Below are 27,599 nucleotides of genomic sequence, written 5' to 3'. Positions count from 1 at the left end.
GGGGCTAAGATATGAGGAGTGAGCAGCATAGACAAGTCACATCCAAACCAAAGCCAATCCCAGGGACTACACAGAGGATTCTGCCAGGGTGTAAGTTATAACACACAATTATATTGTAAAGCAAATGCTTAGATAAAGCAGAAAGGCATATTGTCAATGGAGGTGTAATGGGCTCCTGCAACCTGTCTTTAGTGAAAATGAGGTCCCTGGTGACAGATTCCCTTTAACAAGTATATCAACACAATATTAACATGTGCTGTAGTGTTTTGTAAACTAGTTTTGACAACTATGTGAATAGGCAAATTTCCTCTGTTGTAATGTGTTTCTAAACGCCACTTGTGAACCCACTTTTTGGAAGAGCTTTGCTCGGGTTTTGCTTGTGTCAACCAGCCATACAATATACACATGCCCACATGAGATAGTTAGCCACAACACATGTTCTTCAGTAGATACAGTGGGGAAAAAAAGTATTTAGTCAGCCACCAAAAGTTCTCCCGCTTAAATAGATGAGAGAGACCTGTATTTGATATCATAGGTAGACCTCAACTATGAGAGACAAAATGAGAAAACGAATCCAGAAAATCACATTGATTTTAAAGAATGGATTTGGAAATTATGGTGGAGGCCGATACAAACTTTATGACCCGGGCGCCATTGCCTAAGCAACAACCGCGCCCGGGTCACATAAAGGTAACGGCAATATCAAGGGTATTCTTTTCTTTTTGTGGTATTCCCATTATGGTAATATAGGTGTGGTGCTAGTACAAGCCAACAGTTACTGATTATGGGAGCCTCAACTATTAGGGGCACAGTCTGCTGACCACAGTAATAATTAAGTGGGTATTTCCATACGATAGCTGTCCTTGGATATGACCACCGCTGCATCCTGGCATTGGGGACCATATGTCCACTATTGAGGCGGCCAACCACCTGTATTCAGTGTTTATTACCACAGGATGGTTGTTTTTTGTGAAACCACTGCAGCAGCAGTGGTCATATCCAAGGGCAACAATATCGCTTTTAAATGAAAAGCTCCCATAAATGTAGTGATGTTATCTTCACACTGATATATTTTTATTAATAACAGCCAATTGAAGAAATGTATGGCAGATTATTTTAAATTAAATGGCAATGCCCAAATGAGAATACCGTTTTTAGCTTCCTTCACATTAGCTTCCTTTCCTACATTAGAAATTAGCAAAAAAGACCAATAACATATAAAATATCTGGATGACATTCCCTGTTACAGCTTAAATAGTGACAGTGGGGGAAATGTATCATGTGATTTTCCTAATTTTTTGACAGTAAAAAGTTGCTAAAATTAGCATTGGGGTTTTTGCAACCTTTTACTTTTATGCATCTTAGCATAAAAACACTACAGACATATTTATTAAAGGGCCAAAGACGCTTAAACTGACGGGCAAAGGAGCTCCGAAGACTGTCATAGAACTGTCCCAAGGAGCCTGTCTAATGATAAATGTCCCTGAGTGGGCATGTACATTTGTTCTTTTATGTTTCAACTTCGTCTTCTTCTCATCTTAACTTCCTCCCCTATAGATTGCCTAAGTAACCCTGCAACCTTCAACTTAAAATCCTGGTTTTCATCAGAAGCAATGGAGAAGTCAGATGAGCGGATAGAGGTTGTGCTTGTGGCTACGGGTTCTTTTAACCCTATTACTGTGATGCATCTGAGATTGTTTGAACTGGGACGCGACTACCTGCACGGGACAGGTAAGGGGATGAAGCTTCAGTTCTTATTTTCTGCTGATCCTAAATCACAGTCTTAATTATAATCCAGAACTTCTTCCACCATTCTGCTGGGAAGTCACCCATTGACTTATCTTGTGCTATTCCTGAGATACAGATGGCTTTATACTGTGCTAACCAATTATGTGAAGTTTACCAAGCTATAAAATATTTGATAAAATTCAAATGTATACCATGCAGTAACTGATTCGCAAAACAAATGTTAGTGATCTGCAATTTTATGCAGTAAACACATGTTGAGTAAAAACAGCAAGTTGTGCATGGTAAACATTTGAATTTTATCCAATTTTTTATATATACCGAGGGGCACACGGTATTACCAGAGCACACTTCCCACTAGGGTTTTGTCCAATAGGTTGAGAGTGCGTTGAGAGTGAGAGTCTATAGATTCAATACTTCTATGAAATATTTGAGTAGCATTAGAAACATTTATAGCTCGCTCAATTTGATGGAAACCTTAAGATTAACAAATGAAGGGTGCACTTTAATTAGAGAATACAGCATTTACTGTTTATTTGGAGTATTATACAAAATGTAACTCGGGATCAGTCCAGGATTAGAAATGTAATGCAAACAGTGACTGAATAGTGAGTGCAGCTCTGGTATATAATACAGGAGGTAACTGCAGGTCAGAACAGGATAATACATGTAATGTACATGTTTACAGTGCCTCCACTAGCAGAGTAGTGAGTGCAGCTCTGGAGTATAACACAGGATAAAAATCTGAATATACATGACATTTCTTATCCTGCACGGATCCAAAGTGACTTCACCAGCAGAAAAGTGAGGGCAGTTCTAGGGTATAATGTACTGTATATTGCATCTCAGCCTAAATAAAATAACATATAAAGCTATTTGCTTTTACACAGGAAAATATAAAGTTGTGAAAGGTATCATCTCTCCAGTAAGTGATGGGTATAAGAAGAAAGGACTTGTAGAGGGTTCCCACCGCCTAGAAATGGCACAACTGGCTACGAAGAATTCTGACTGGATAGAAGTGGAGCCCTGGGAATGTTCCAAGAAGGATTGGACCGAGACAGAGACAGTATTACGGTAAAGGAGAGAAAGAGGGTAACACAGATGTTACTGAGATACATTTATAAATGTAAAATGTCAATTCATTACTGATTGTGCTCACCAGGTATTACCAGCAGAAGCTGACCTGTACTGATAATGGGGAGATTGAAGAAAAGAAATCCGTGAACAGAAAGGGTCAAAAGAGGAAGAGAAATAATGTCTGCCAAGATGTCCCAGACTACAACTGCCCAGAAATTAAAGGTAAAATCCTACATTGTTTTTATTTGTTCTAAACCTAACACCTCCCAACATAACTCCAAAAAATACTAGAATACATTTCTATTACACCAAACCAAATATTTGATGTAACATCCAGCACCACCAGTTAAGATACATTGTTTTGTTTTTTTATGTTTTTTTATTTCAGTCCCTCCTAAGGTAAAGCTTCTTTGTGGTGCTGACTTTCTCGAGTCTCTTGGAGTCCCCAACCTTTGGAAACCTGAACATGTCAGAGAAATTGTGTCATCTTTTGGTCTAGTTTGTATTACCAGGATGGGGAGCGACGCTCGAAAGTTTATTTATGAATCTGATATCCTCTGGAAGTACAGGGACAATATACATCTGGTAGAAGAATGGATTACCAATGATATCTCCTCTACTAAGGTGCGAAGAGCCCTACGGAGGGGAATGAGTGTGCGATATCTGGTGCCAGATCCTGTCCTAGACTACATCAAAAAGCATGACTTGTATAGTGAGGAGAGTGAAGAGAAGAACACAGGCTTAACCCTAGAACCCTTCCTGAGAAACTCAAAGAAACCTTAGTAATGATCAATGCACAAAAGGCACCACATGGTGGCAATTTTTAGTTACACTAAGTTCAAAAGAAGTGCAGTGTACCCCATCTCCTTTTATTTCTGCTTCTGGTAGCCCCACTTTCCCTACATTTCCTATAAGGGGGAAGATGAGGCAAGACATGATCACCTAGTAAGAGAAAAAGGGCCACCATATTTGTGTTAGTGGGGCTGCCAAGAGTGGAGTAACCTTGTGCTATTATATAAATCCACATCCGAGATACACAGCGCTTCAAAAGATCAATGCACTTGAACTGGAAATAAGTTAATGAGGTAAAAACCTTTTGTTGTAGTGGTAAAATATTGGTGCAATAGCTTAGTTTTTGCGTCGCCATTTTTTGACCAGTCCACCCACAACCATTTGACTCTGAAAGCCTTAGCACTCTAATTATATGGCCAGCTTTCAGAACTGTTTTATAGGTATCATTCATAATTATCTACATTTAAAAGTTGTTGCAGTTCATTGCTTCATTTGCATAATCATAGGCTTTGTTTTAGCCTATTATACTCCTAATCCTGGTTCCATTGTCATAGCGCTCTTCCCTTTTCAGCTCTGATCATTTGGCTGGAGGTCATTGGAAACTGCTTCAGCCCTTAGCTGGACTCTGGGACGTCTCATATTACTAGGAGGCAGATCCGTCTGCCAAAGAACAAGTGAGCGGGAAGAACTGGCCCCCATGTTCTTTTGCTTTAAAGTAAATCTACCACTTGCTATGAGCAAAGTTAAACTAGACATACTCACCCATAGTCTTCTTTATCTTGATCCAGGCATTGGTCTTCTTTAATCTTGACATGCCAGGATTCCCTGAAAAAAGACTTCTAAAAAGCAGGTCAAAGCGCCGGGAAGCGATGTCCGGTGGTCCAGGCTACCAATCATTCATGCCTCTCGCCACGTGGCTCTCCCATGCAGGAGAGGGAAGTGACGTCCCACGAGAGGCATGAATTTATGCCTCCTCTGTTATAGATACCTCCCTTTGCCATGGTGGAGACATCAGGAAGACGTCACACAGTAGACATTAATAATTACAGGCCTGGATGGTCTTATAAAAAGCAGGCTGGAGCCCCAGGACGCAATGTCCTTTTTTCAGACGATCCCGGCGGCGTATCAAGAGATGTGCTGGGATCAAGATGATGAGGGCTATAGGTGAGTATGTTTAGTTTAATTTTGCTTATAGTAAGTGCTAGATTTCCTTTACGATCTGAAATCTGTCTGCTCTCCCTTGTGGATCACTATTTGATTGATCCAGAAGGGAGCTATAACTCAAGTTAAGAACAAGATCAGAAATATTCTATATTTGAAAAGTGCCTCCACTTTACATGGATAATATTTCTCTATTAAATGATGAGCTGATGCACTGTTCATGGAAGTATAAATATGACAGGTACTTCTATAGTTGGTTATATAACAAATTTGAATTTCAGATTACCGTACTTTATATTTCAAAATTAGTTTGGTTGCCATATTTCAGGTTGCCCTGTACTGTATCACAATGCTGGACTTTTGCTGCTGTAAAAGAATTTTTTGTATGCTTGCTCTTTAAAGAAATTCTAGTAAACTTTAAATTAATTACCGGTACATGGCTTGAGTCTTTATTAAATCTTCTATGTATTCAAATTTTGTAGGTGGAAAATATAGTCACAACTCCTACCCTAACCTATTTCTATATTGCTAATATCAGTTTTAATTGATTTTATTTTTAAATAACACTGTATTCAATCTCTCATTGATATACATTTATTTTGAGAGATGGTGACAGCATGCCCACAATACAAGGCTGCCATAATGCATATATTGTAACTTCTTTTAGCACCAGTGCCAACTAGAATAACTTCCCATTATAGATGTCCCTGCAGAAGTTATAAAAAGAAAAAATATCAATATGTTAATGTAACATTTTAAATAAAATCTAAGTAATGTCTTGGAACGTTACTTAGGAAACCTTAGGAACGTTTAGGAAATCGAGCATGAGGAATCTACTATCAGATGTAGATCTGATTGTAGATTCTGCCTGCCTCTAACCTAATCTGTAATTTAATAATCCTGGAACCTAACTTGTTAAAAACTTTATATTAGTTATATGTAAATTAACTGAAGAGGCTACTGGGGCATGTACTAGCCTGGCAGGCACTGGGAGATGAGGCTAGTACATGTCCCAGTAGCCTCTGCAGTTAATTTACATATTACTAAAATAAAGTTTTTAACAAGTTAGATTAGGTTCCAGGATTATGAAATAACAGATTAGGTGGAACGCAGGTTGTAGGAATCTACAATCAGATCTACTTCTGATAATAGATTCCTCATGGTAGGTATCCTTTAATGTGAAATACAATTGTTTGTAGAAATAAGTTATATTGGGGTAACACCTTTTTAGTGTGAAGTACCCTGCATTATCTGCCTGGATGCAATTACTTTTGATATCATATTGAGGGCTCACCTTCCTCTTTGGTTAGTTTGAAATACACCACACTATCTGCCTGGTTATGTTTGCTTGTGGAAGAGTATAGTGGGTCACCTTCACCTTTAGTTACAGTGAAATCCATTGTACTATCTGCCTCGGAGTAATTGATTGTTGCATAACATATTTTGGGGTCAATTCAATATGTCAAACAGGAAGACCTCTGGGACCTCAGAAGGGAAGGGGACTGGCAAAAAGGTTGATAAAGGAAGCGAAGAAGCCACAGCAATACAGAGTACAGCTGCCAGTCTCTTTGAGATTTTTCTTCCAAAGCTGTCTATCATAAGCATGTGCAGCAGAACGTGGTCCGGTCCTTGAGCCGTTCAGTATCTGGTACATGCTGGATCTGACATCTGGAGCTGTAATTATGACCAAGTGCATCATAAATTGACAGAAGCAGCACTCCAAACAATGGCAATATTTATTCTCTATAAGTGAAAGAGAAGGGCCAAAAAGTAGGTGTGTCATAAAGACGCATTTCTCTGTCAGTCCTGCACTATACAGGGGTGTGTCCTAATAGCTCCCTTGGTTTTCTGTGAAGAATACAAATAAGTTTTCCAAGGTGTTAAATGGAAAACAATAACTCCTTTTGCTACCTTGAAAGGCAGCCCCCTTAACATCAAGTATGACCTACAAGAAGTCTAAAAACATGATGTGGGATTAAGCCAAACCAGTATATCTATTCCATAAGGAACAGACTCCCAAATGTAGACAGCACTGTTTCCACCTGTTTGGGTCTCCTCAGGTGGCCTTAATTGGCAATGTCTCCTTAAGGAGAACACCTACTGTATGACCCTTGGTTTTCTGTGACTGCCTGCCAGCATTCTACCATACAGGCGGTCCCCTACTTAACAGCCAACTTACAGACGACCCATAGTTACAAATGGACCTCTGGATGTTGGTAATTTACTGTACTTCAGCCTTGGGCTACAATAAACAGTTATAGTTATCAAAGGTGTGTGCAATGAATCTTTATTGTTAATCCTTTTTCTTATGACAACCCAACATATTTAAAATCCAATTGTCCCAGAGACCAAAAATTTTTTTACTGGGGTTGCAATTATAAAGTATACAGTTCCGACTTACATACAAATTCAACCCGGGACTGCCTGTACTACTACTACATATGATAAACACTTATTTGTATTTGCACTACTTTTGATAATTGTGGCCCACAATGTTAACAACAATGTAATTATGCAAATCAGCTGTTGTATTGCATTTCAAACTTCATCCAACAGAAGGGTTTGGATGAAGTTTACAAGTTACGGATACAGACAGAGGCAGACCGAGACAGTCATGTACAGAGAGAGAAAAAAAGAGACAGACGGAGACTGACAGACAGTCACATACAGAGAAACCAAGACAGACAGTTAAGAGACAGACTGAGAGACAGTCACATGCAGAGAGACAGTCCAGTTCAGGCTGCGTTTGCAAACGCAGACCAAGCCGCAGCCACCGGGGCGGGCCGCGGCCCGATCGTATCGGAATTCTGTGGGAACGCCTGCAATCGGGAACGACCCGCCGGTGTTTTGCGTTAATTTAATGCCCCGGTGGGTGTGGCTTGGTCTTGAACTTTTAAGATCACGAATTAAAATATTGTTATCATAATGCTCATAAGAAAAGCTGTTTCGCAAATAGTTGAATAGTGGAGCACAAGGGGTTACACCTGAAACGTGAACATCAGATACATTCTAAACCATAGCCTGACAGTTAATATGTTATTATTTATCTCACGACCTGGCTCTGAACTGTGGATGTGACCAGACAGTCAAGTGCAGGTGAGAGTGCAGAATAGGTCACCTCATGTTCTAGATATAACATGTTGCAGACCTCCATTTGTGCCTTGAAGTTTAACCCTAAAATGACGATGAATGCTTATGGCGTGTTCCTAGTAACATGTTAAATGTCTCACCTAGCTATAGTTCTTATAAATGCTTATAAAAGCTTCTCCTGATTGCATTTGTGTTCAGACCTAAATGCTTGTGATTGGAGCACCATGGCATGTGTCAGGCTGCATTAACATGTGACATTTACCTTGTGTTTTGAAACAAAACACAGGTTAAAAAAAACATGTTTTGTAAATGCTTGTTAACATTTTGTAAATGGTAATGCTAACAGCAATGTAATTAGGTAGATCTTCTCTCCTCAGCAGTTGTATTGCATTTCAAACGCAATGTAAATGACACGTGCATCATTGACACTGTAAATGAGATATAACCACCCATGACACACAGGCCGCAAACAACTGAAGACCATTTTTGATGCAAAATAAAAGGGTTGCAAGTACTCCCTATATCACCAAAAATTAGCTGCCAGTGATGCACTATACCTTAATCACAGTCGCCTTTCTTATATGCAAATTAGCTTTCCTGACTCATATCTTCTGGCTTTGACCCTTCTGTCTCTACTGGGCTGCCAGTGAACCAAGTCCCCTTATTTTGACAGACCGCTCTACCTTGACTTACATTCATGTCATGTGACATCATCTCAGGTCCCTTAGCCTCCTAACATTAGCAAACTATCCTTACTGTACTGTATGTATCTCATGTCATGTGACCAGCTTGATGTCATCAAATGTCATTTGTAAAATTTACCCCATGTATGTATCTGATGATATGAAATCACAGCAGTCTCCATGGAAGATGGAGAGGAGTATAAATCCATGGAGACTGCTGAGATTTCATGTCATCAGATCCATACATGGGGTACATTTTGCAAGTGTAAAGGGTACAGGACGTTTGATGACACCCTGGTCACATGACATGAACTGCAGAATAGTAAGGCATAAGACAGGAGCACGAATAGACGGCAGGGGTCGGGTGAGCAAGACATACCCCCCCTGATGTATGGTAATCTATATAAAGCCGAGTGTTTGTTTGTATGTATGTTCACTAAAGTAATCTGCACCGTCCCATTTATAATCACCACATTTTGCACAGACACTTTCCTTCAAAGACTAGATTTTCAACTAAATCTGCTGCTGCTGTGGCAGTTAGAAGCTGTGATTGGTTGGTGTTTTGCTACAGGTCATTAATATGATCTCTGAGCTTTGATTGGCTACTATAGGTAATGAGTATAAGATAGCTTATGTGTGTGGTAATATAGATAGAGGCATGGAGACAGAGATACTCATAGATAGTCACGTACATAGACAGTCATGTACAGAGAGACAGATCGATCAACTGTCCAGAGACGGTCATGTACAGAGAGACAGAAACAGTCACATACAGAAAGACAGTCCAGAGACAGAGAGACATTCAGAGACAGTCACATACAGAGAGATAGTCAGAGACTGAGAGTCAGTCGCATACCAAGAGATTGACAGTCTAGAGACATCCCAGAGACAGTCACGTACAGAGAGAAAGTCATGCACAGAGATACAGCCCAGAGACCAAAAGAGACAGTCCAGAGACAGTCACGTACAGAGAGACAGACAGTTGAATACAGGCAGAGACCGTCAAGAGACAGAGAAAGTCCAGAGACAGACAGAGCAACAGTCACATAGAGAAAGGCAGTCAGAGACATTCATGTAGAGAGAAACAGTCATGTATAGAGAAAGAGAGACAGTCACGTACAGAGACTGTCTAATACAGAGAGACAGTGCATAGACAGTCACGTACAGAAAGACCGACAGAGAGACAGTCCAGAGACAGTCATGTACAGAGAGAGAGTCAGATACAGATAGAGACAGTCCAGAAACAGAGACCGTCACGTACACAGTAACAGACAGAGAGACAGAAACAGTCATGTACAGACAGACATTCAGACAGAGACAGTCCAGAGGTAGACAGAGACAGTCATGCACAGAGAGACAGTCACGTACAGAGAGACAGTCACATACAAAGAGAGGGACAGAAAAACAGTTGATTACAGACAGAGAATGTCTAGAGACAGTCACGTTCATAGATACAGTACAGAGAGAAACGTAATGAGAGAGTTAACCAAAATACTTTCATTTCATGTAAAACCTTAATTTCTGCTGATTTATTTACACCCCTGGTTTATTACGTCAACCATTTGTGAACATTGGAGATATGGCAACAGCTAAGGAATGATCTCTGCTATTAGATATTGCATTGCCCTCTCACACCATGCACTCACTAAGCAGTGCCAAGTAGAAGCACATTCCCCAACCATGTCTGTATTATACAGGTCAAACAATTACGAATATGCTGGACAGCCTAATTGCTGTTGTACTTGACATATTAACTAGTTCTGTCGCTGAAAAATAGAGTCCTGCTTCAGAACTGCAGAATAACAATGTAGTCCTAGGCCCAAAATAAGAGAGTTTTACAGCATATACAGAATTGTGTTTGACATTAGTTAAAGGAAACATGTCACTACGATGCTATTTTTATCAGTGAACAGGTTGTTATAGACTTCAGTGTACTGAGCTGTATAAGGTGTCATATTTTCGGTGATGAGATGACGTTTTCATTGCTACCATTTTGGGGACTGTACAATCTTTTGATACTTTTAATACATTCTTTTATTGCAAAATGGTCAAAAAGACATTGGCGATACGGACATTTGGGAGCTTTTTTTCTGCTACAGGGTAAGGGTGAAGACACACATGGCGTTTTTGGGCCGTTTTTACTAAGTGCGTTTTCAGATCGTTAAAAACGCATGCGTTAAACGCATCAGTTTTTTAAAAACGCATGCGTTTTTTGAAAACGCATGCGTTTTTGTCCGTTTTTCATTGCGCAATTTCGGAAAAACGGACAAAAACGCATGCGTTTTTTAAAAACGGCCCAAAAACGGCCCAAAAACGCCATGTGTGTCTTCACCCTAAGGCTACATTCACACAACGATGTGTCCCCCATACCGTACTTTAACCCTATGGAGTCTGATTGTTCCTACCATATATTGACATACTACTGCATAGCAGTATATGGAGAATGTGCAATAGATCTGTAAAAGTGTGCTGCCACTGGCACACTGTTACAGATCTTCATCAATGACAGGTTCTGAAGTCCCTAGGCTTCCACGGCAACTGATTTTCGCTCCCTGATGACGTCATGGGGAGTGACAAACAAATCCAGCGCTGTTCGCAAGTGTTAAAGTATATAGCAAACACCTGTGTTGTATGAGAGGGCTCAACCTGTGAGCCCTCTCCAGACATGCTTGACAGAGCAGTGAATATATTACAGAGCAGACAGAAGTTGTCATTTGAAATCTTCCTCTCAGGCTGAAGCATATGGCAGGAAGCCAGGTGGAGTTCCACATACTTTATTTCAAACACCATATAACACAGACATTTAAAAAAACATATTTGGCATATACAGTACTTTGTGTGAATGTATCATTTTAAAGGAAGTCGACAATCAAAATGAAGCATGATCAACGATGGACCCTTACTCATACATACCTCGGGTAGCATTTCTGCCTTGCAGCGCTGGAGTCCTGGGTTCAAGTCCCACCCAGGTCAAAATCTGCAAAGAGTTTGTATGTTCTCTCTGTGTTCACATGGGTTTCCGCGGGGTACTCCTGCTTCCTCCCACACTGCAAAACACACATGCATTCACACGGACATGTATTTCTCCAGTCCTGTATCTACAGGCTGTATTTCTGTATAAATACGTGACGTTTTTCATCCGTATGCAGCATGTATTTAACCCGTATTTTATACATGCCCATAGACTTTTAGGGCATACAGAACTGAAATACAGGAGAAAATAGGACATGCTCTATATTTTTATACGGCCAGTATACGGTCCGTACACTCCAGTGTCAAAAACGGCAATATAAATGGTTGGACGTATTGTCCATTGAAATGAATGTGGCCGTATGTAACCCGTAAAAAAACGGTACGTATACGGCCGTTTTTATACATCCGTGTGAATGTAGCCATGTGAGACATGAACCAATTTGCAATCACATGCACTCAAGCACTGCGTCCACAGCAAGGGCTATGGTTCTTTGAATTTGGCAGTGCTTGAGCGCATGTGATTGTATATCTGTTACCATTGGAGCCAATAAAAAGTGCTTGAGATTTTTCCACCATCCCGCGCTGGATCGTTGTATCTTTTTTGGATCTTTTCCCTGTTGAACACGTTGGTCACGTGGAGATCCGAGTCGCAGAAGTGGAAGTCGGGCTGGAAGCGCCCATCGGGTGAGCGTTGTCGGCTTTTTTCACAATGACTTTTGTTCTGCTTTAAAATGGACCAATTTGGCATGCTCTGTGCAGCGCTGCCTAATCTGTAGTCCTATATAAAATAAAGAATTATTATTATTATTATACCTCCCAACTTTGGGCTAGAGAAAGAGGGACAAAAAGCCACTCCCCTTTTATCTAATTCTTAATGGCCCCCACATAGAATAATGCCCCCAACCCCCTAAGGACCCATTTAAAGGACACCTGTCATCAGGTCTGTGTCACTAGTCCTGTCACCTCTACCTGTTGGAGCAGCTCACAAGGATCCCATCCCAGCCTTTATCTAGTTATTTCATACATTATTCATTGTAAAATCATCTATATTTTATCATGTAAATGAGGCTGGTCACATGGTCAGAGGTAGTGATGTCACCCCTGTTACCCCTCCCCTCTCCTCCCCCTGCTCACGTATAGTAAAGCATGGCTAGTGTGTGTATGTCATCTGCTGACATGCTGCATCCTCCTAATATACAGGAGAGAGACACAGACATCAGCTACACATGAATCTGACATGTTCTGCTGTAACATGGCTGCAGCCTGGAGCTGCTGCATCTCTCCTAAACACACACACACACATGCACACACAGGCTGCAGGGGGCGTGGCCACCAGCACCAGGAAGCACATCATTATACAGCCTCACATCATTATACAGGCTGTCAGTCAAGCACTGGGGGTGTGGCTGTGCCTCCCACTCATGAATAGAGTGGACAGCTTGAATATGCTAATGCTTCATTGGACATTTCACAGGTCATTTGCATACAGCTTTAGGACCTCATTGCTTAGGTTTACATGCATGTAGAGGGACAATGAAGGGATAGAGGCAATGCTCTCTAATGGCAGTTTCTGAAAATATATTTAGTTTAGGGGGTTATTTTGCATGACGGGTTCTCTTTAATACCCTCTAATACAACTCAACAACATACAATACCAACTCTTTATCCTCCCTTTACATTTGTTCCCCCAATTTGATTTATCTCCCCTTCACATATATATATATATATATATATATATATATATATATATATATATATAAAACTTTCTGTATTCCTACGCCTCTCCCCTTCTCATATTGTAGCCCCTCTCTTACAGCCTCCGGATTATGGCCGCCTGCCCTCAATTTCTGTCATATTGTGGCCTCCTCTCCTCCATCCCCCTCATATTGTGGCCTCCCTCCTACATTTTCTGAATATTCTGCCCTTCTATCCTTCATCCTCACTTGTATTGTGGCCTCCTGTCCTCCATCCTCACTTATATTGTGGCCTCTCTCCCCTCCTAGGTACTAAACAAAAAAAGACAATGGGGCGGGGATGAGCTACTGACTTGCCCCTCATCCTCATCAACTCAGTTCCCCAGGGAGAGGAGGAAGTAGGATTGTCCCCCTTCCTTCTAAAATCAGCTTTTAAATTGTGCTAATGAATCTTACCAGAGCCCCTCCGTTCCCACATGGCATTTTTGTTGTGTTTATAAACACATCCAAAACATGGTTAGGAGGGGGCTTGTGCAGAACACATATGCGCTTCCATGAACGCATATGCCTTCACCTCAGGCTGCGTTCATACGTTGCGTTTTGTTTGTGTTAGGGCGCGTTCACACGTTGCGTTTTGACCTGCGTTTTCATTGCGTTTGAAACGCATATACAACAGCTGAGGAGAGGTGATTTGCCTAATTATATCACTGTTAACGTTTCCGTTTACAAAACGCATCGTAAACGCGATGTTAACGCATGCATTAACAGCGCATTAACGTATGCGTTTTGTTAACGCATGTGTTAACATTGCGTTAACAAACTTAAATGGTAATGTAATTAGGCAAATTACCTCTCATCAGCTGTTCTAATGCGTTTCAAACGCAATGAAAACGTGACCAAAACGCAACGTGTGAACGCGCCCTTAAAGGTAGCTCGGGTGGTAGGTGGATCAATAGGACGTGAGGATAGCCCTTTTAAGGGCTAATCCTCACGTCCCCGCAATGTTTTGAAAAGTTTTATTGCCCCAATATTCAAATTTCCTTATGCTGCTACTGGGGCGTGGAGTAGCCGCATCTGAGGTAACATGAGGCGGCTACTCCACGCCCCGGTAGCCTCTTTTCTCCTCCTTCCGAAAATTTTCGGCGCGCAGCTCACCACAACAGCTGAGAAGAGATTTGCCTAATTACATTGTTGTCAACATGTATGTACAGAGCACAAGCGTTAACACGATGCTAATGCATATGTTAACACACTATTAACAAATGTGTGTTGACATGTTAACATGAGTTAACATTGTGTTAACATATGTGTTTTGTAAACGCAATGTTGACAGTAATGTAATTCGGCAAATCTCCTCTTCTCAGCTGTTGTTGAAAATGCAAACAAAGCGCAACATGTGAACGCAAGCTCAGGGCGTGTTCACACGACGTTTCCAGGGAAATGCATGCGATTGTTGAGCCAATCGCATGCGCTTCTCTGGAAACGCATGTGCGTTCGGGCCGAGGACCTCCCCCTGTGCGCTAGCATCACGTTATGAACGGACGCCTTGCGGTACATGTGACCGCGGCCTGAAACACATGCGTTTCATTGCAAATGCATATTGGTCATAACCTCTCCCACTTTCATTTTAGATGCGTTTAAAACGCAAGAAAAACACCACGTGGGAAGGCACTATCAGCCTTGATCACATGCTGAGTTTAAATTGTGTTACCACTGCATTTGCTAAAACGCAATGTAATCTCAGCATGTGATCAAGGCAAAAGCCTTTGGAATGCGTCAAAAACGCATCAAAAAACGCAACTCATCGTGTGAAAGCGCCCTCAGGCTGTGTTCTCCCATTGCATTTGCATTGCCTTAGACAATCATACTGAGGGCGCGTTCACACGTTGCGTTTTGGTCGCGTTTGCATTGCGTTTGAAACGCATATACAACAGCTGATGAGAGGTGATTTGCCTAATTACATTACCGTTTACGTTTGTAAACGCAATGTTAACGCATAAGTTAACAAAACGCATGCATTAACGTGTTGTTAACGCATGTGTTAACATTGCATTTACGATGCGTTTTGTAAACGGAAATGTTAACAGTGATGTAATTAGGCAAATCAACCCTCCTCAGCTGTTGTATATGCGTTTTAAACGCAATGAAAACGCAGGTCAAAACGCAACATGTGAACGCGCCCTGAGGGTGTAGTCATATGTAACGCTAGCATTGCGTTTAGATACTTGTATGGTTTTGTGATATTTTCCATTACTGTGACACTGGTTGTTCAAAAGTCATAAACTATTGATAGAAACAACTATGGGGATAATTTTTTATGGGGATCTTTTTAGATATTGCTTGTGTACATTGCTGCATATGTATTTGCATCTATAAACAACTAAACCTATTAAAATCAACAGAAAAAAAATAGCTTTGACTGAAATTGATCATTGTAGCCCTAATATATTTGAATCCCCCCCCAAAAAAAAAAAAAAAAAAAAAAACAGCTCTATCAGTTCTAAACATAATACAACTCTTCTACAATTCTAGTCTTTGTTTAGGATTTTTTTGTGGGAAAATAATGCCAAAAATTAATGTAAATGTATTGTTATGTACTGTATACTACAATTGTTATATGTGCTGCAAGAAGCCCCCTCCCTCCACCTAGCTCAGGGCCTAAGCAAAATCTGAAGAGAGAGGGTTAAAGTCAGCAGGTTTTTGCATGGACCTCCCTGCTGAGCTATCAGACACTCCTCCACAATGAGTATATAAGTGCTTGGCTGGGTGGTAGATCCATAGCTGCTGAGGGTCATCTAGAAGTCCACCAGAATGGCTCCACCAGACTTCAGTGGCACCTGGAACATGGTCAGCAATGAAAACTTTGACCGCTACATGCAGAGCCTGGGTAAGATCATGATTGTAGTCTAATTTTACTAAATCTGAATGGGATGATTGGTGCAGTATATTTGTCTCTCCTAGTCTGTGCTGCTGGCAGGTGGCTGCCTGTCTGACCTGGGTGTATTGCTGGTTATTCCAGGTCACTAGAACATTTACCGACTCCAAGCCCCAGTGTAATGACCTCTACAATACACTCTGCAGATGATATGTAACAGGCAGGCACACTGGGGTCATGTATGAGTAGTCTCAATTAAACATTTTTGATGCAGAATAAAAAAAAAACAGTAGGAAGTTTTTGTAACCACTTGATCGGGATTTACTACAAATGTAACTTGGGGTGGGATCTGTGTGGGGTTTTCTTGTGGTGTGTTTGGCTTTTATTTCACTTGTTAATATTCTAGGCTTGATAATTCTACTCTGTAGTAAAAAGGAATTTTAGAATCCTTTTTGGAGAGTAATATAATCTTGGTAGAGAAAAGATTGCAATACAGTGATGCATTTTTTTTCTTTTTTTTTTAAAGGGATACTGTCATGAGAAATTAATATCATAAAATTGATCGTACACTACTAAAAGTAAAACTGAAGCAACTCTAGCTCTCCCTATCTTAGAATGAGCCCCACCTTCAGGAGAGAAGGTCTAATGATGTCCCTAGATGTGAATTTCAATCGTGGGGAGAGCTAGAATTCAGTGCTGAATCTCTGGGACTGTGTATTTGCATATCACTGGTGGTTTATTAGGTTAATTAGTAATAATTATTCCTTTATATAGCGTACACAGAATTTTTTTTGCCACTGGTCTTAAAAGGGAGTTTAACAATCTGGACATACCTCCAACAAATGTCAAAATAAGGACCTTTCCTTGCATGTCTAGAGTTCCCTAGACTCCCTCCAGCCCCTCTACTATCCGAAGTATATCCCTCTCTCCTGTGTGTGTCTTATTGTCTAGAATTTCGATGTGCGTCTGTTCCATCAACTTTGGTTCTGAATGTTGTTTTCCTTGCCATTAGAACATGTCTGGATATATTATTTCAATAAAAAGTTTGCCAAAAGTTCTATCACAGCTTTGAATCTATTATTGTGTTTGTTAACATTTAATTGCAATAAATGATTCTTCATAGCACTGGTATTCTGGGAGTTCTTGAAGGGGTTTTCCCACTATCCACGGGTTGGGGCCTAACTTGCTGATCAGTGGGGGGTCTCACTGCTGAGACCCTCTCGTTTTCGCAGTATGCAGGGATCTGACTGACCCCTCGTGGCTCCACAAGAGTAGTGGAGTAGAACGGTCATGAGCAGCCGTTCTGAGGAGCGGTGAGGGTCCGTTGGACCCCTCGTTTTTGTGATCTGCAAGGGTCTCGGCACTGAGACACCCACTGATCAGCAAGTAGGGCCCATGGATAGGGCCTAACTTGTTTTCGTGGGAAAACCCCTTTAAACTCTGATCAGATCTCGATCATAAAATATCTGCTTGCCCTATCTATCAATTTACACCCCCTCATATTTGCTGTTCTGATGGTGGCTAATGGAAAGTCTGCAAGCTTTAAATCGGACAAGCTGGTAGTTCAGCTGTTCTCTGACAAGTGGTCTGGATGTGTACTTTGTATCTTGAGAAATTGTCATTATACCAAGTACCAGAACTAAGATGCTGGCATAAATGGCACAATTCTAGAGATGGGGTATCAAAATATTACACTATGGCCTATGGATGCTGCTTAGCAGCTAGTTATCTGTCTTGTGTCCAGACATCAATGTTCTCAGGGGGGCATCCTTTTCTAGCTACATCTTTTTTGCCTTTTATTTTTATAAATATAGCCTACATACATTGCACATATCACCATGCATATCTTTCACAAAATATCACATCTTAAAGGGAATCTACCACTTAGAAATGTCCATTATTAGGCAAACCTGTATTTAGACAGGTGCGATCACCCGCAGCTGACGAGTGATGTAGTAATGGGTTAATATCTCATTTTCTCAAAACATTATTAAATTAACCCAAGTTATAGATTCAGTGTGTGTGGTTACTGACACAAGTGAGGCGTCCAATTGAATGTCATTATTAATAGAATGACTGTTCTCTCCTGTTAGCACCACAGATTGTCTTCAAGATAAACAACTGAGTCATTGGCCCTGGCTATAATCTGTTCCTATAACTATCATCATGTAATAGCAAAGCCATCCATGTGCTGTATGAAGGCAGGATGCTCACCCTCTGTGATTTTGGCTAATATACTGTATAGAGACAATAGTTAATTTCAGATCACCCTATGTATGTAGATGCTGGAAACGCAAATCGCCACTACCCACCTTCCTGTTTTAAATGCTCATCAAACATCTCCATAAGTAGTTGGCACTAGGATCTATATAATATGTATTACAGGAGGCAATCGCAGGGTGCACATATTGCTAGAACTATGGATTGCAAATTGTATCTACTTGTGACTTATCTCTTATTAACCACTGTAAGCAAAAATCTCTCCATTTCTTAAAACTTTTGTTTCTGTTATATCAAACCCTCTTCTCTGGATATAGGTATCGACATGATCACCAGGAACCTGGCAAAACTAATAAAGCCTCAAAAGATTATAGAACAAAATGGAGAGTCCTTTATAATCCGGACATTGAGCAGTTTGCGTAATTATCGGGTTCAGTTCACATTAGGGGAAGAATTTGATGAGGACACAAAGGGTCTGGATAACCGAAAATGCAAGGTATTAAAATTACTAAACGCCTGGGGGGGGGGGGGGGTTGTGTGTGCAAGCAAAGGTTGAGGTTGTATTCAACCAATATGGTTATTGATGGAGTGGAAAGCTGTGTAGTACACAATTTTCCACACTGACACTTTTTCATGACGGATCCATCCACAAAACATGAGTCTGAAAATGATTTTTTTTTTTTTTTTTCTGACTGGGTCTATTAGTTGATTAGAGGAAGATACTGGTAACTCCAATACCCCCCCCCCCCACTGTAGAGGCTGAGTAGCTGTAGAAAATGTGGTCAATTCCATTGTAGTCCAGCAGGTGGTAGCCTAGGCCTAATGGTGACCATTCATTCTAAATCTGTCCTAGTATAAGACTGCCTAGTTGCACTTCCTATTAGTTGGCTTACATTACGCCAAAAAGTTAGGACACAATTCTGTTTGGTTAGCAGTATTTAAGGTGCACGGGCCAATATAATTATTATAGTGGTGTTTTTTTTTTTTTTTTTTTTTTTGTTTGTCGTCCTCCAGACCCTGGTTACTTTGGACAATGGGCGTCTGGTTTGTGTTCAGAAAGGAGAAAAGAAGAATCGTGGCTGGATACACTGGATCAATGGTGATGACCTACACTTGGTATGTATCATATATTTGCTACATACACGTTCCAAATAAAAGGATGTTGGTATAAACGGACTAGCTTTATCTTGGGCCCTTTGCACACAAACATTGAGCCACATTTACTTCAGTGGACAACAGTCATCCATTTGATAGACTGTATTGCCTGGCTTCCTATGGAGAGGGGAGCACTCTTTCTGGCTGTAAGTGACATATGGATATGGCCATGGTGAGCAAGGGGCCTTAATGGACTTGTGGTAGATGTCCAGCATTGCATACTTGTTTCATTATGCACTAATGGGAACTGTTTTGGTGCATAGAAGGACATATTTGCTCCTAAAATGAAAAAAAAACCAACTTATTAAAAAAAGATATAAATGACCCCGAGGCACTTAGGCCAATGTCACCTGAGCACCTCTCAAATTTCCCCATATTTATATTTATGCACGCTTTCCCCGCTTTAATCATACCTCCTGCTCCCAGCTGTGACGTCAGAGGGCAGAGTATGTAATGCTGGACATCTACCATCAGTCAGACTGATGGTAGATGTACTTTAAACAGTTTGAATTGCACTGTATGGTCCCACTCGCCATAGCTTCAACAAGTAAATGGTGTTGCAGTGCAATCTGTGAACATTTCTAGGTGCTTTGAATCTAAAGCTGCTCATCATAATCTTTCTGTTTCGTGGCTATATTTACCAGGATTGCGCTATCACTTAAAAGCAGTGTATAACAGAGCAAACTATACAAAACTACGCCATAACAATGGTGTGGGTAATGGTGGGAATAACACTTTGCTGTTTTCTATTCTGCTATGATGATATGCTCCAAAGGTATTCAACTCTTAAGATTGCTTTCACCAACGCAATAATTCTTGTCTGAGCTTCTACTTCACTGTGGGCACATGGAGACAAATAAGAGGATCATTTTGGTTCATGGTGGTCTTATTCCTATGTCTTTTGGGGGTGATGTTGCATCACTGCTTTCCCCTTGGCTTCATCTTTAGTAATCCTGTGGGCCCTATTCGCCAACCAAGCCCTGTTGCTTTGTGGGAGTTTAATCCTGTCCTAGGGGGTTTATGCTCAAGTTAAGAGGTAGATGAGGAGCCTAAAGCAAGTTCTATTAAGCTATTAATTAAAGAAATTTGTGAATGGGTGATATTTTTTGCATGTAGCTGTACAGTAGAGGTCCCAAAAAAAAACACATTATGATGGTTCCTAAGGATATCGGTTCAGCATGGTGACCAGCTGCTCAACGGACAATTTTGAATAACCTCCTTATTTTCATCCCCACAGGAACTAACTTGTGAAGATCAAGTGTGTAAGCAACTGTACAGAAGAGTGCAAGAGAACCACTGAGGGTGCCATTCAATGGACTCCATCCTACTGCCTGGATTACAAATCTATCTATGCAAGAAGTATTTTTGGCATTCCCATTTTGGGCTGCATTAACACATGGCGTTTTACATTGCACTTTAAAATGCAATGCAACAACTGAGGAAATTTGCCTAATTACACCACTGAATAAACATTGGGGAGATGTATTTGTGTAAAGTAAAACTAGACACTTCTATTCTGCGCCAGATGACTCATTGTGCCTGGTACAGTATAAGACAGGCGAGTTATACTTTGCACCTCTTATTTGTTGGTCTAGTTTGCTGCACCACAAGTTTTTTGGTGCACAGGGTATTTTCTATCTGGTCACACCCCTAGTTACCAAGGACACACCCCTTTAAAAGCCAAAAAATGTTATAAAACCTCTAATGAGGCATATGGCATTTCAGGTGCAGATTACTCCCATTTTCAGGCATAGACCGATTCATCTCCCCCCATTGCGTTTTGTCAATGTGAAAGCAACCTTGGTCCTGTATATTTATATTTGTAGAACATTTCCATGTACTGTGTATTACTCAGTGACCATCAATATAAATAAATCAATTGTTATTTTTGATTAAAATATTGTGAGTAATCACTTTGTAATGTAGATGTGTGGATCTTGAAGGAAATCTATCAATGAGGCGTCACACGTTTCGTTTGGATTGCAATTCTAAACGATATCCATTCAAACACTCGCAGACTGTAAAGAGCACCTAGTGTTCACAGGAAGAACCTTTTTTGCAGGTCATTCTTTCAAAGTAATAACTAATGTTGTTTTTGATTCAGATGTGAAAAAGGGGCACTCTGAATCAGCGGTTACACCAGGAGAGTACAGAGGTGACTTGATGGAAAACAAACCTGGGTGGTGCTCAGCATTCATAGGCATAAGCAGTCCAGTAGAAAAGAGTAAAAACCAGCGGCACTCACCCAGAAAAATGTTATCTTCTTTATTTCATGCAAAGTGAAGGTACATTCGGCATTTATGCCAACATGGGGTAGAGAGGAGCAGGGGTACATACAAAGGCGACAGCCGTTTCGAGCCGTCTGGCGCTTTCTCTAGCCTCTGGAGAAATGGCGTTCCCACCTGGCTATTAATTGAGCCGGCGGGGCGTCATCACTCCAGTAGCCTAGCAACCCTAGACTCTATACTTTATAGCGGAAATGACGTGTACATACTACTCATAATCAAAGTGAAACATATAAGAGTGATTCTTAACACACATGCAAGTTTAAAAACAATACTGATAGAAAATAATTAAAAAGGGGAAGGCCTACTCTTACTGCTCATATTGGATCATAGCCTGTCTACATATAGTGGGAGTTAGGAAAATAGATCCGAGCAGAGCTGGTGACTTTATCAATGTTACTAAAGAAGTATAGACAGGGAAATGAACCATCTATTAAGGATGTTGGCCACTGTACATACTTCAGACCTTACAAGAAAACCCCCATATCGTTCTTGTCATTGAGTCCTAACGGGCCCATCGCGTTGGTCTTAATGATCCAGCGCGCTTCTTTTCTTAACAATGTTCTGTGGTGATCCCTGCCATTGGGTGGCATCGGAACATGTTCGATGCCTCCAAAGCGGAGGACTCGCGTATCTCCTCCGTGAAAGTTGTTAACATGCTCTATTAACCTGGGTGCACCTCTTCCGCTTTTTATCGAGTAACAGTGATTGCTAAATATCACATACAGGGGTCTAATAGTTTTCCCTATATAGAAATGGCCACACGGACAAAAGATGACATGGACAACAAATTGTGACTTGCATGAAAAGAATTGACGTATCGGAAAATTAACCCCTCCTATACACAAATATTTCTTAACATTTTGCTGACAGTGCTTGCATTGACCACAAAAGTTTCCTACGGGGATCATTCTATTGAGCGAATTATTCTCTGTTGGGGGTAAACGGCTCCGTACTATGAGATCTTTTACTCCTAAAAGAAACTAAGGGTGGTGCGGTGGTTTAAGGAGGGGATCTTCTGGCAACATATACCAGTTTTTGTATATCACGTTTTTAATTTTTTGGACCATCGGACTATAGTCAAAGGTGAAGGTAAATCGTTTATCTCCTTTATGTTCCCTGTTGTTCTTTCATTTAGAGCAGAGAAGATCACTTCTCTTTCGTGTGGAGGCTTTTTGGTAAGCTTTATCGATCAATTGAGGGGGATAACCCCTTTTTAATAATCTTTTGCTTTAATTCCTCGGCTTGTCTGTTAAACGTCTCCTCCTCACTATTGACTCATTTTAGACGGATGAATTGCCCGTATGGTACTGCTAGTTTTGTATGTGCTGGGTGATAACTGCTGTAGTGCAACAAACTATTAGTAGCTGTATTCTTTCTGTAAACTAAAGTAACAATGGATGAATTTTCTATTTGCACCAGTACATCGAGGAATTCACATTGTGTTTCTGAGATTTTTAATGTAAAAAACATATTCATGGAATTAGAATTTATGTAGGACATAGTCTTGGAATTGTTCTGTGGTACCTGACCAAATGACGAAAAATGTTATCCACATCCCTTAGAAACGAGTGTATGTACTTGGCAAACTGATTTCTTTCTGTAAAAATATATTTATCTTTGAATACGGCTAAAAATATATTTGCGTATGTACAAGCCATGGGGGTGCCCATAGCGGTACCATCTAGCTGTTTATACCATGAATTCTCAAACTTCAAAGTATTAGTGAGAATAAATTGAGTCTCATTACAGATAAATTCAACAAGGGTACTATTTCTGTTAGTTATTAAGTACTTTCTTAACAGCCTCTAAACCTAACCTATAGGGAATTCTGGTGTAAAGGCTTTCGACATCGATGGTGGCCATTTTGAAGCAGTCTTGCCAGGAGGCGTTCTTTAAAATGCAAAGAAAGTCATTAGTGTCCTTTAAGTATGTGGGGATCTCTTGCAAAGCTGGGCGCAAGATCCAATCGACATACTTGGACAGGGAGACCCGGTTACAGAACCGACACCTGCCACTATCGTACGTCCGGGCAGGGACTGTAGTGTTTTGTGTATTTTCGGCAGGAAATGCCAACCCGGTTTTTGGGATGAGTGGGTAGTAGCTTTTCCGCTAGTGTCTTGCTAAGTATGTCATTCTCTATACCTGTTCTAAGGAGGGAGCAAAGTTGGCTCTTGATTTTAGGAGTGGGGTCTACAGGTAGTTTCTAAACTCTGGGGTTGTCTATAGGCTTCTGCTTTATAATACTCACGGGTCATGACAACGACGTTACCGCCTTTTATCAGCTTTTTTTATTATTAGGTCATCGTTGTTTTTTTTAACCATTTTAAAGCAGTTTTTTCTTCACTGGTAATATTATCAGGGTCTTTTTGGTATATAAGTGCTTTTAAGCTCTGTAGAACCCTTTTCTGAAATTGGTCAAGTGCACCGCCTGGGGGTAAAGGGGGGGTTAAAAGTGGACTTCCCTCCGTTAAACACCATATCGGTTTCTGGGTTGGTTTGTGGAACGTGCGAGTCCTCAAGGTCCATTAATGCTAGTAGGAACTCTCTATCCTGGGTTTCCATGGGGTCATTGACCATGAAGCCCAGGGGGCCAACGCATATAGGTATTTCGCCTTTTTTTTTTCACTAGCTTCATTTTTAGCTGCATTTATTGAAAAGAACCGTTTTAAATTAATGTTGCATATACCTTTTAAACAGATCAATATCAAAATTAACAATATCAAAATTATCAGCTAAACAAAAATGTTGTTTTTGCTGAAGAAAAACCCTCTAGCTACTGGGTTCTGTCAGTGCCCCCAAAGCACTATACCTCTCTTCTTCATATCGCGTACCTGCACTCTCCACCCTGTGGCACAGCAATGCAACCGCAGATGAAATGGGGAGGGGCTCTGGCTGATCGCATATTTTTTATTTTTTTTTCCAGTGTTTGGAATTTTTTTTTTTAAACCCCTTACCGACATGTGACGTATTAGTACATCACATGCCGGGTTCCGCTGCATGGAGAGGGCTCGCGGGCCGAGCCCTCTCCATAGCCGGTAAGTCTTTGCTGCATATTGCAGCGAAGGCTTACCGGTATCACCCGCTATCGGTGCCGGTATACTGATCGCTGGTGTATTCCTGCTGATCGCATGGGCGCTGCCATCTTTCCCAGGATCGTCGCTCCCCGTGACTTCATTGGGGAGCGGTGATCCGTCGACATGGTAGCGTCGGGTCTCACGAAGACCCGAAGCTACTTCGGGCTAACCCATTCATTACAATGTGCTATCACCACATTTGTAATGTATGAGGAGTAAAATCCCCATATACTGCCATACTGTAGTATGGCAGTATATGATAGGATCGTAAAGACACCCTACGGTTAAAGTACCCTAGGGAGTCTGAAAAATAGTAAAAATAAAAAGTTAAATTTTTTTAAAAAAAATTCAAATCACCCCCCTTTCCCTAGAACTGATAGAAATATAAATAAACAGTAAAAATCGTACATATTAGATATCGCCACATCCGAAAATGCCCGATCTATCAAAATATAACGGTTTTTCACTGCGTTTAACCCCGTAACGGAAAGTCACGCCCAAATTCGGCAAAAAAGTGCTATTTTCATTTAAAATTAAAAAAAAAATTCTATAAAAAGTGATTAAAAGGTTGTATAGTCCTAAAAATGATAACATTGTAAACGTCATCAAAATACGGCACCACCCACAGCTCTGTACACCAAAGTATAAAAAATGTATTAGCGCCAGAAGATGGCAAAATCCCCCCCCAAAAAAATTTTGTACAGGAGGTTTTAATTTTTTTAAATGCATGAAAACATTATAAAACCTATATAAATTTGTTATCACCGTAATCGTACCGACCCAAAGGGTGAAGACACACATGGCGTTTTTGGGCCGTTTTTACTAAGTGCGTTTTCAGATCGTTAAAAACGCATGCGTTAAAAAACGCATCCGTTTTTTAAAAACGCATGCGGTTTTTGAAAACGCATGCGTTTTTGTCCGTTTTTCATTGCGCAATTTTGGAAAAACGGACAAAAATGCATGCGTTTTTAAAAAACGGATGCGTTTTTTAACGCATGCGTTTTTAACGATCTGAAAACGCACTTAGTAAAAACGGCCCAAAAACGGCCCAAAAACGCCATGTGTGTCTTCACCCAAAGAATAAAGTAGACATGTAATTTGGGGTGCACCGTAAAATCCAAGCCCATATTGCCCGTTTTTTTTTTTTCTTACCAATTTCAGTGAATTTTGAAATTTTTTTTTTTCCCAGTGCACGGCATGGAGTATTAAATACCACCATTTTGAAGTGTATTTTGTTACGCAGAAAATAAGCCATCACACAGCTCTGTACATGGAAAAATAAAGTTACAGATTTTTGTATGTGGGGAGTGAAAAATGAAAATGCAAAAACTAAAAAGGGCTGCGACGGGAAGGGGTTAATACAGCCCAAACTTTTTTGTATAGAAAAAAGTTATAAATTTGATATGAAAAAAATTCTAACAAATGTCACTAGAGACCAGCTTGTTGATTTGATTACAGAATTATTATTCCAGCCTCCATAATTTGAGAACAGCAATGACTGTAGATAATTTCTGAAGCTTACATGAATCAGTAGGAAGTGCACAGGCCTCTGATTTGAATGACTGTGGCCACTAGTCTCATACACTGCTCTGCTGGGATTTTGGTCCACAATTTGTCATGCTTTGTGCAGCGCTGCGTAATCTGTGTGCGCTATATAAATAAAGAATTTATTTATTATTTGTCTCTTCCACAGTTCTAACTATGGATTTCATTGGCCACAGCTTGGTCACCAATGGTTTTCTACTATGTTTCGTGCCTGGGAGGAAGCTTGTTCCCTATGCCTAGCGATTGTTTACTGAATTCCCGATGTGACCCTGGTTCCGTTCCTGACTATGTTCCTTTGCTGCCTGCCCTGACCTCCTGCTCTGCCTCTGATGTGGATCCTGTGCTGCCTTTCTTGGCCTCCTGCCTGTCCACGACCACAATTCTGCCTTATGACTCTGTACCTTGCCTTAGGCTCCACTGCGGACAAGGTTGCGCCTGTAGAGCGACCTGGTGGTAACATTTTGCGGTGGGCTCTGGTGAAAACCAAGTTCCATTTGGACAACACTCATAGGTGTCGGCTTACGTCATCCTCCGCAGTGGTATAGTGGGTTTATTACCCCTGAATCCTGACGGTAAGATCCACCCAAGGTTCTCCTACCTGAACTAGCTGATCTTACCACCATTGTGTCACAGCAGTTTGCCGTGCAAGGTCAGGAACTCGGACAAGTCACCTCATCACCTTATTCCTCGGGAAACTCTTCAGTTGGTGACTACGTGGTGCAGTTCCAAACTCTCCTGGAATGAAGTGGCCTTGGTCGCCACCTTTAAAAAAGGGCTGTCTGGCCTGATCATAGATGCCCTGTCTGCATGGGACCTGCTGTCTTCCCTGAGTGGCCTGATCTCTCTGGCCACCCAGATAGACATCCGCTTGTCTGAGCGCTTGGAGAAATAGTGAGCAAGCCAGAGTCCGACTATTCCGCTTGACTCCAATCTTCCAAGGCTCCCTCTACCTGCTCTTTGGTAGATGATATGAACTTGGGGACACTGCTATCGTGTGACTGGGCACCATAGGGTGCAACGCTCTGTCGCTCTAATTTCCAGTTTCTACTGGTAGCCAGATCTGGACAAGGATGTACAGGATTTTGTGGGCTCCTGCACTTCCTGTGCCCAAAACAAGCCATCTCGTCTCAAACCAGCAAGTTTTCTCCTGCTGTTACCGAAACCCAGCAGCCCGTGAACTCACGTGTCTATGGACTCTATCATGGGTCTCCCGCCTTCCTCTGGTA

At 41.0% G+C, this 27,599-nt stretch overlaps 2 protein-coding genes across 3 annotated transcripts in view; both read left to right on the top strand.

Moving 5' to 3' along the window:
* NMNAT1 (nicotinamide nucleotide adenylyltransferase 1) overlaps positions 1-5,220 on the top strand; it is a 31,629-nt gene extending 26,409 nt beyond the window's left edge. The window contains exons 3-6 of one of the 2 annotated variants that reach the window (XM_072156495.1): positions 1,558-1,731; positions 2,637-2,820; positions 2,909-3,045; positions 3,212-5,220. In XM_072156495.1, coding sequence (XP_072012596.1) covers positions 1,558-1,731; positions 2,637-2,820; positions 2,909-3,045; positions 3,212-3,606 — 890 coding nt within the window. In that variant the 3' untranslated portion in view covers positions 3,607-5,220. The remainder of the gene's footprint in view (positions 1-1,557; positions 1,732-2,636; positions 2,821-2,908; positions 3,046-3,211) is intronic. The other variant, XM_072156496.1, reaches the window with a different exon arrangement.
* Positions 5,221-15,947: 10,727 nt separating this feature from the next.
* RBP7 (retinol binding protein 7) lies at positions 15,948-21,364 on the top strand. The gene is made up of 4 exons (XM_072156501.1): positions 15,948-16,103; positions 18,629-18,807; positions 19,326-19,427; positions 20,704-21,364. Exons 1-4 carry the CDS (start codon positions 16,028-16,030, stop codon positions 20,764-20,766), a joined length of 420 nt encoding a protein of 139 aa, XP_072012602.1. The 5' UTR covers positions 15,948-16,027; the 3' UTR covers positions 20,767-21,364.
* The last annotated feature ends 6,235 nt before the right edge of the window (positions 21,365-27,599 follow it).

This window comes from Engystomops pustulosus, chromosome 6 (genome assembly GCF_040894005.1).
Source record: "Engystomops pustulosus chromosome 6, aEngPut4.maternal, whole genome shotgun sequence".
Lineage (NCBI taxonomy): Eukaryota > Metazoa > Chordata > Amphibia > Anura > Leptodactylidae > Engystomops > Engystomops pustulosus.
This window is presented reverse-complemented; position numbering and strand designations above follow the sequence as displayed.

What these genes read in the sequence shown, in the direction of transcription:
- RBP7 (XM_072156501.1), top strand. Translation starts at nt 16,028, where the DNA reads ATGGCTCCACCAGACTTCAGTGGCACCTGGAACATGGTCAGCAATGAA. An exon ending in CCGCTACATGCAGAGCCTGG is followed by an intron (nt 16,104 to 18,628) that starts GTAAGATCATGA and finishes CTCTGGATATAG; the next exon opens with GTATCGACATGATCACCAGG. An exon ending in TGGATAACCGAAAATGCAAG is followed by an intron (nt 18,808 to 19,325) that starts GTATTAAAATTA and finishes GTCGTCCTCCAG; the next exon opens with ACCCTGGTTACTTTGGACAA.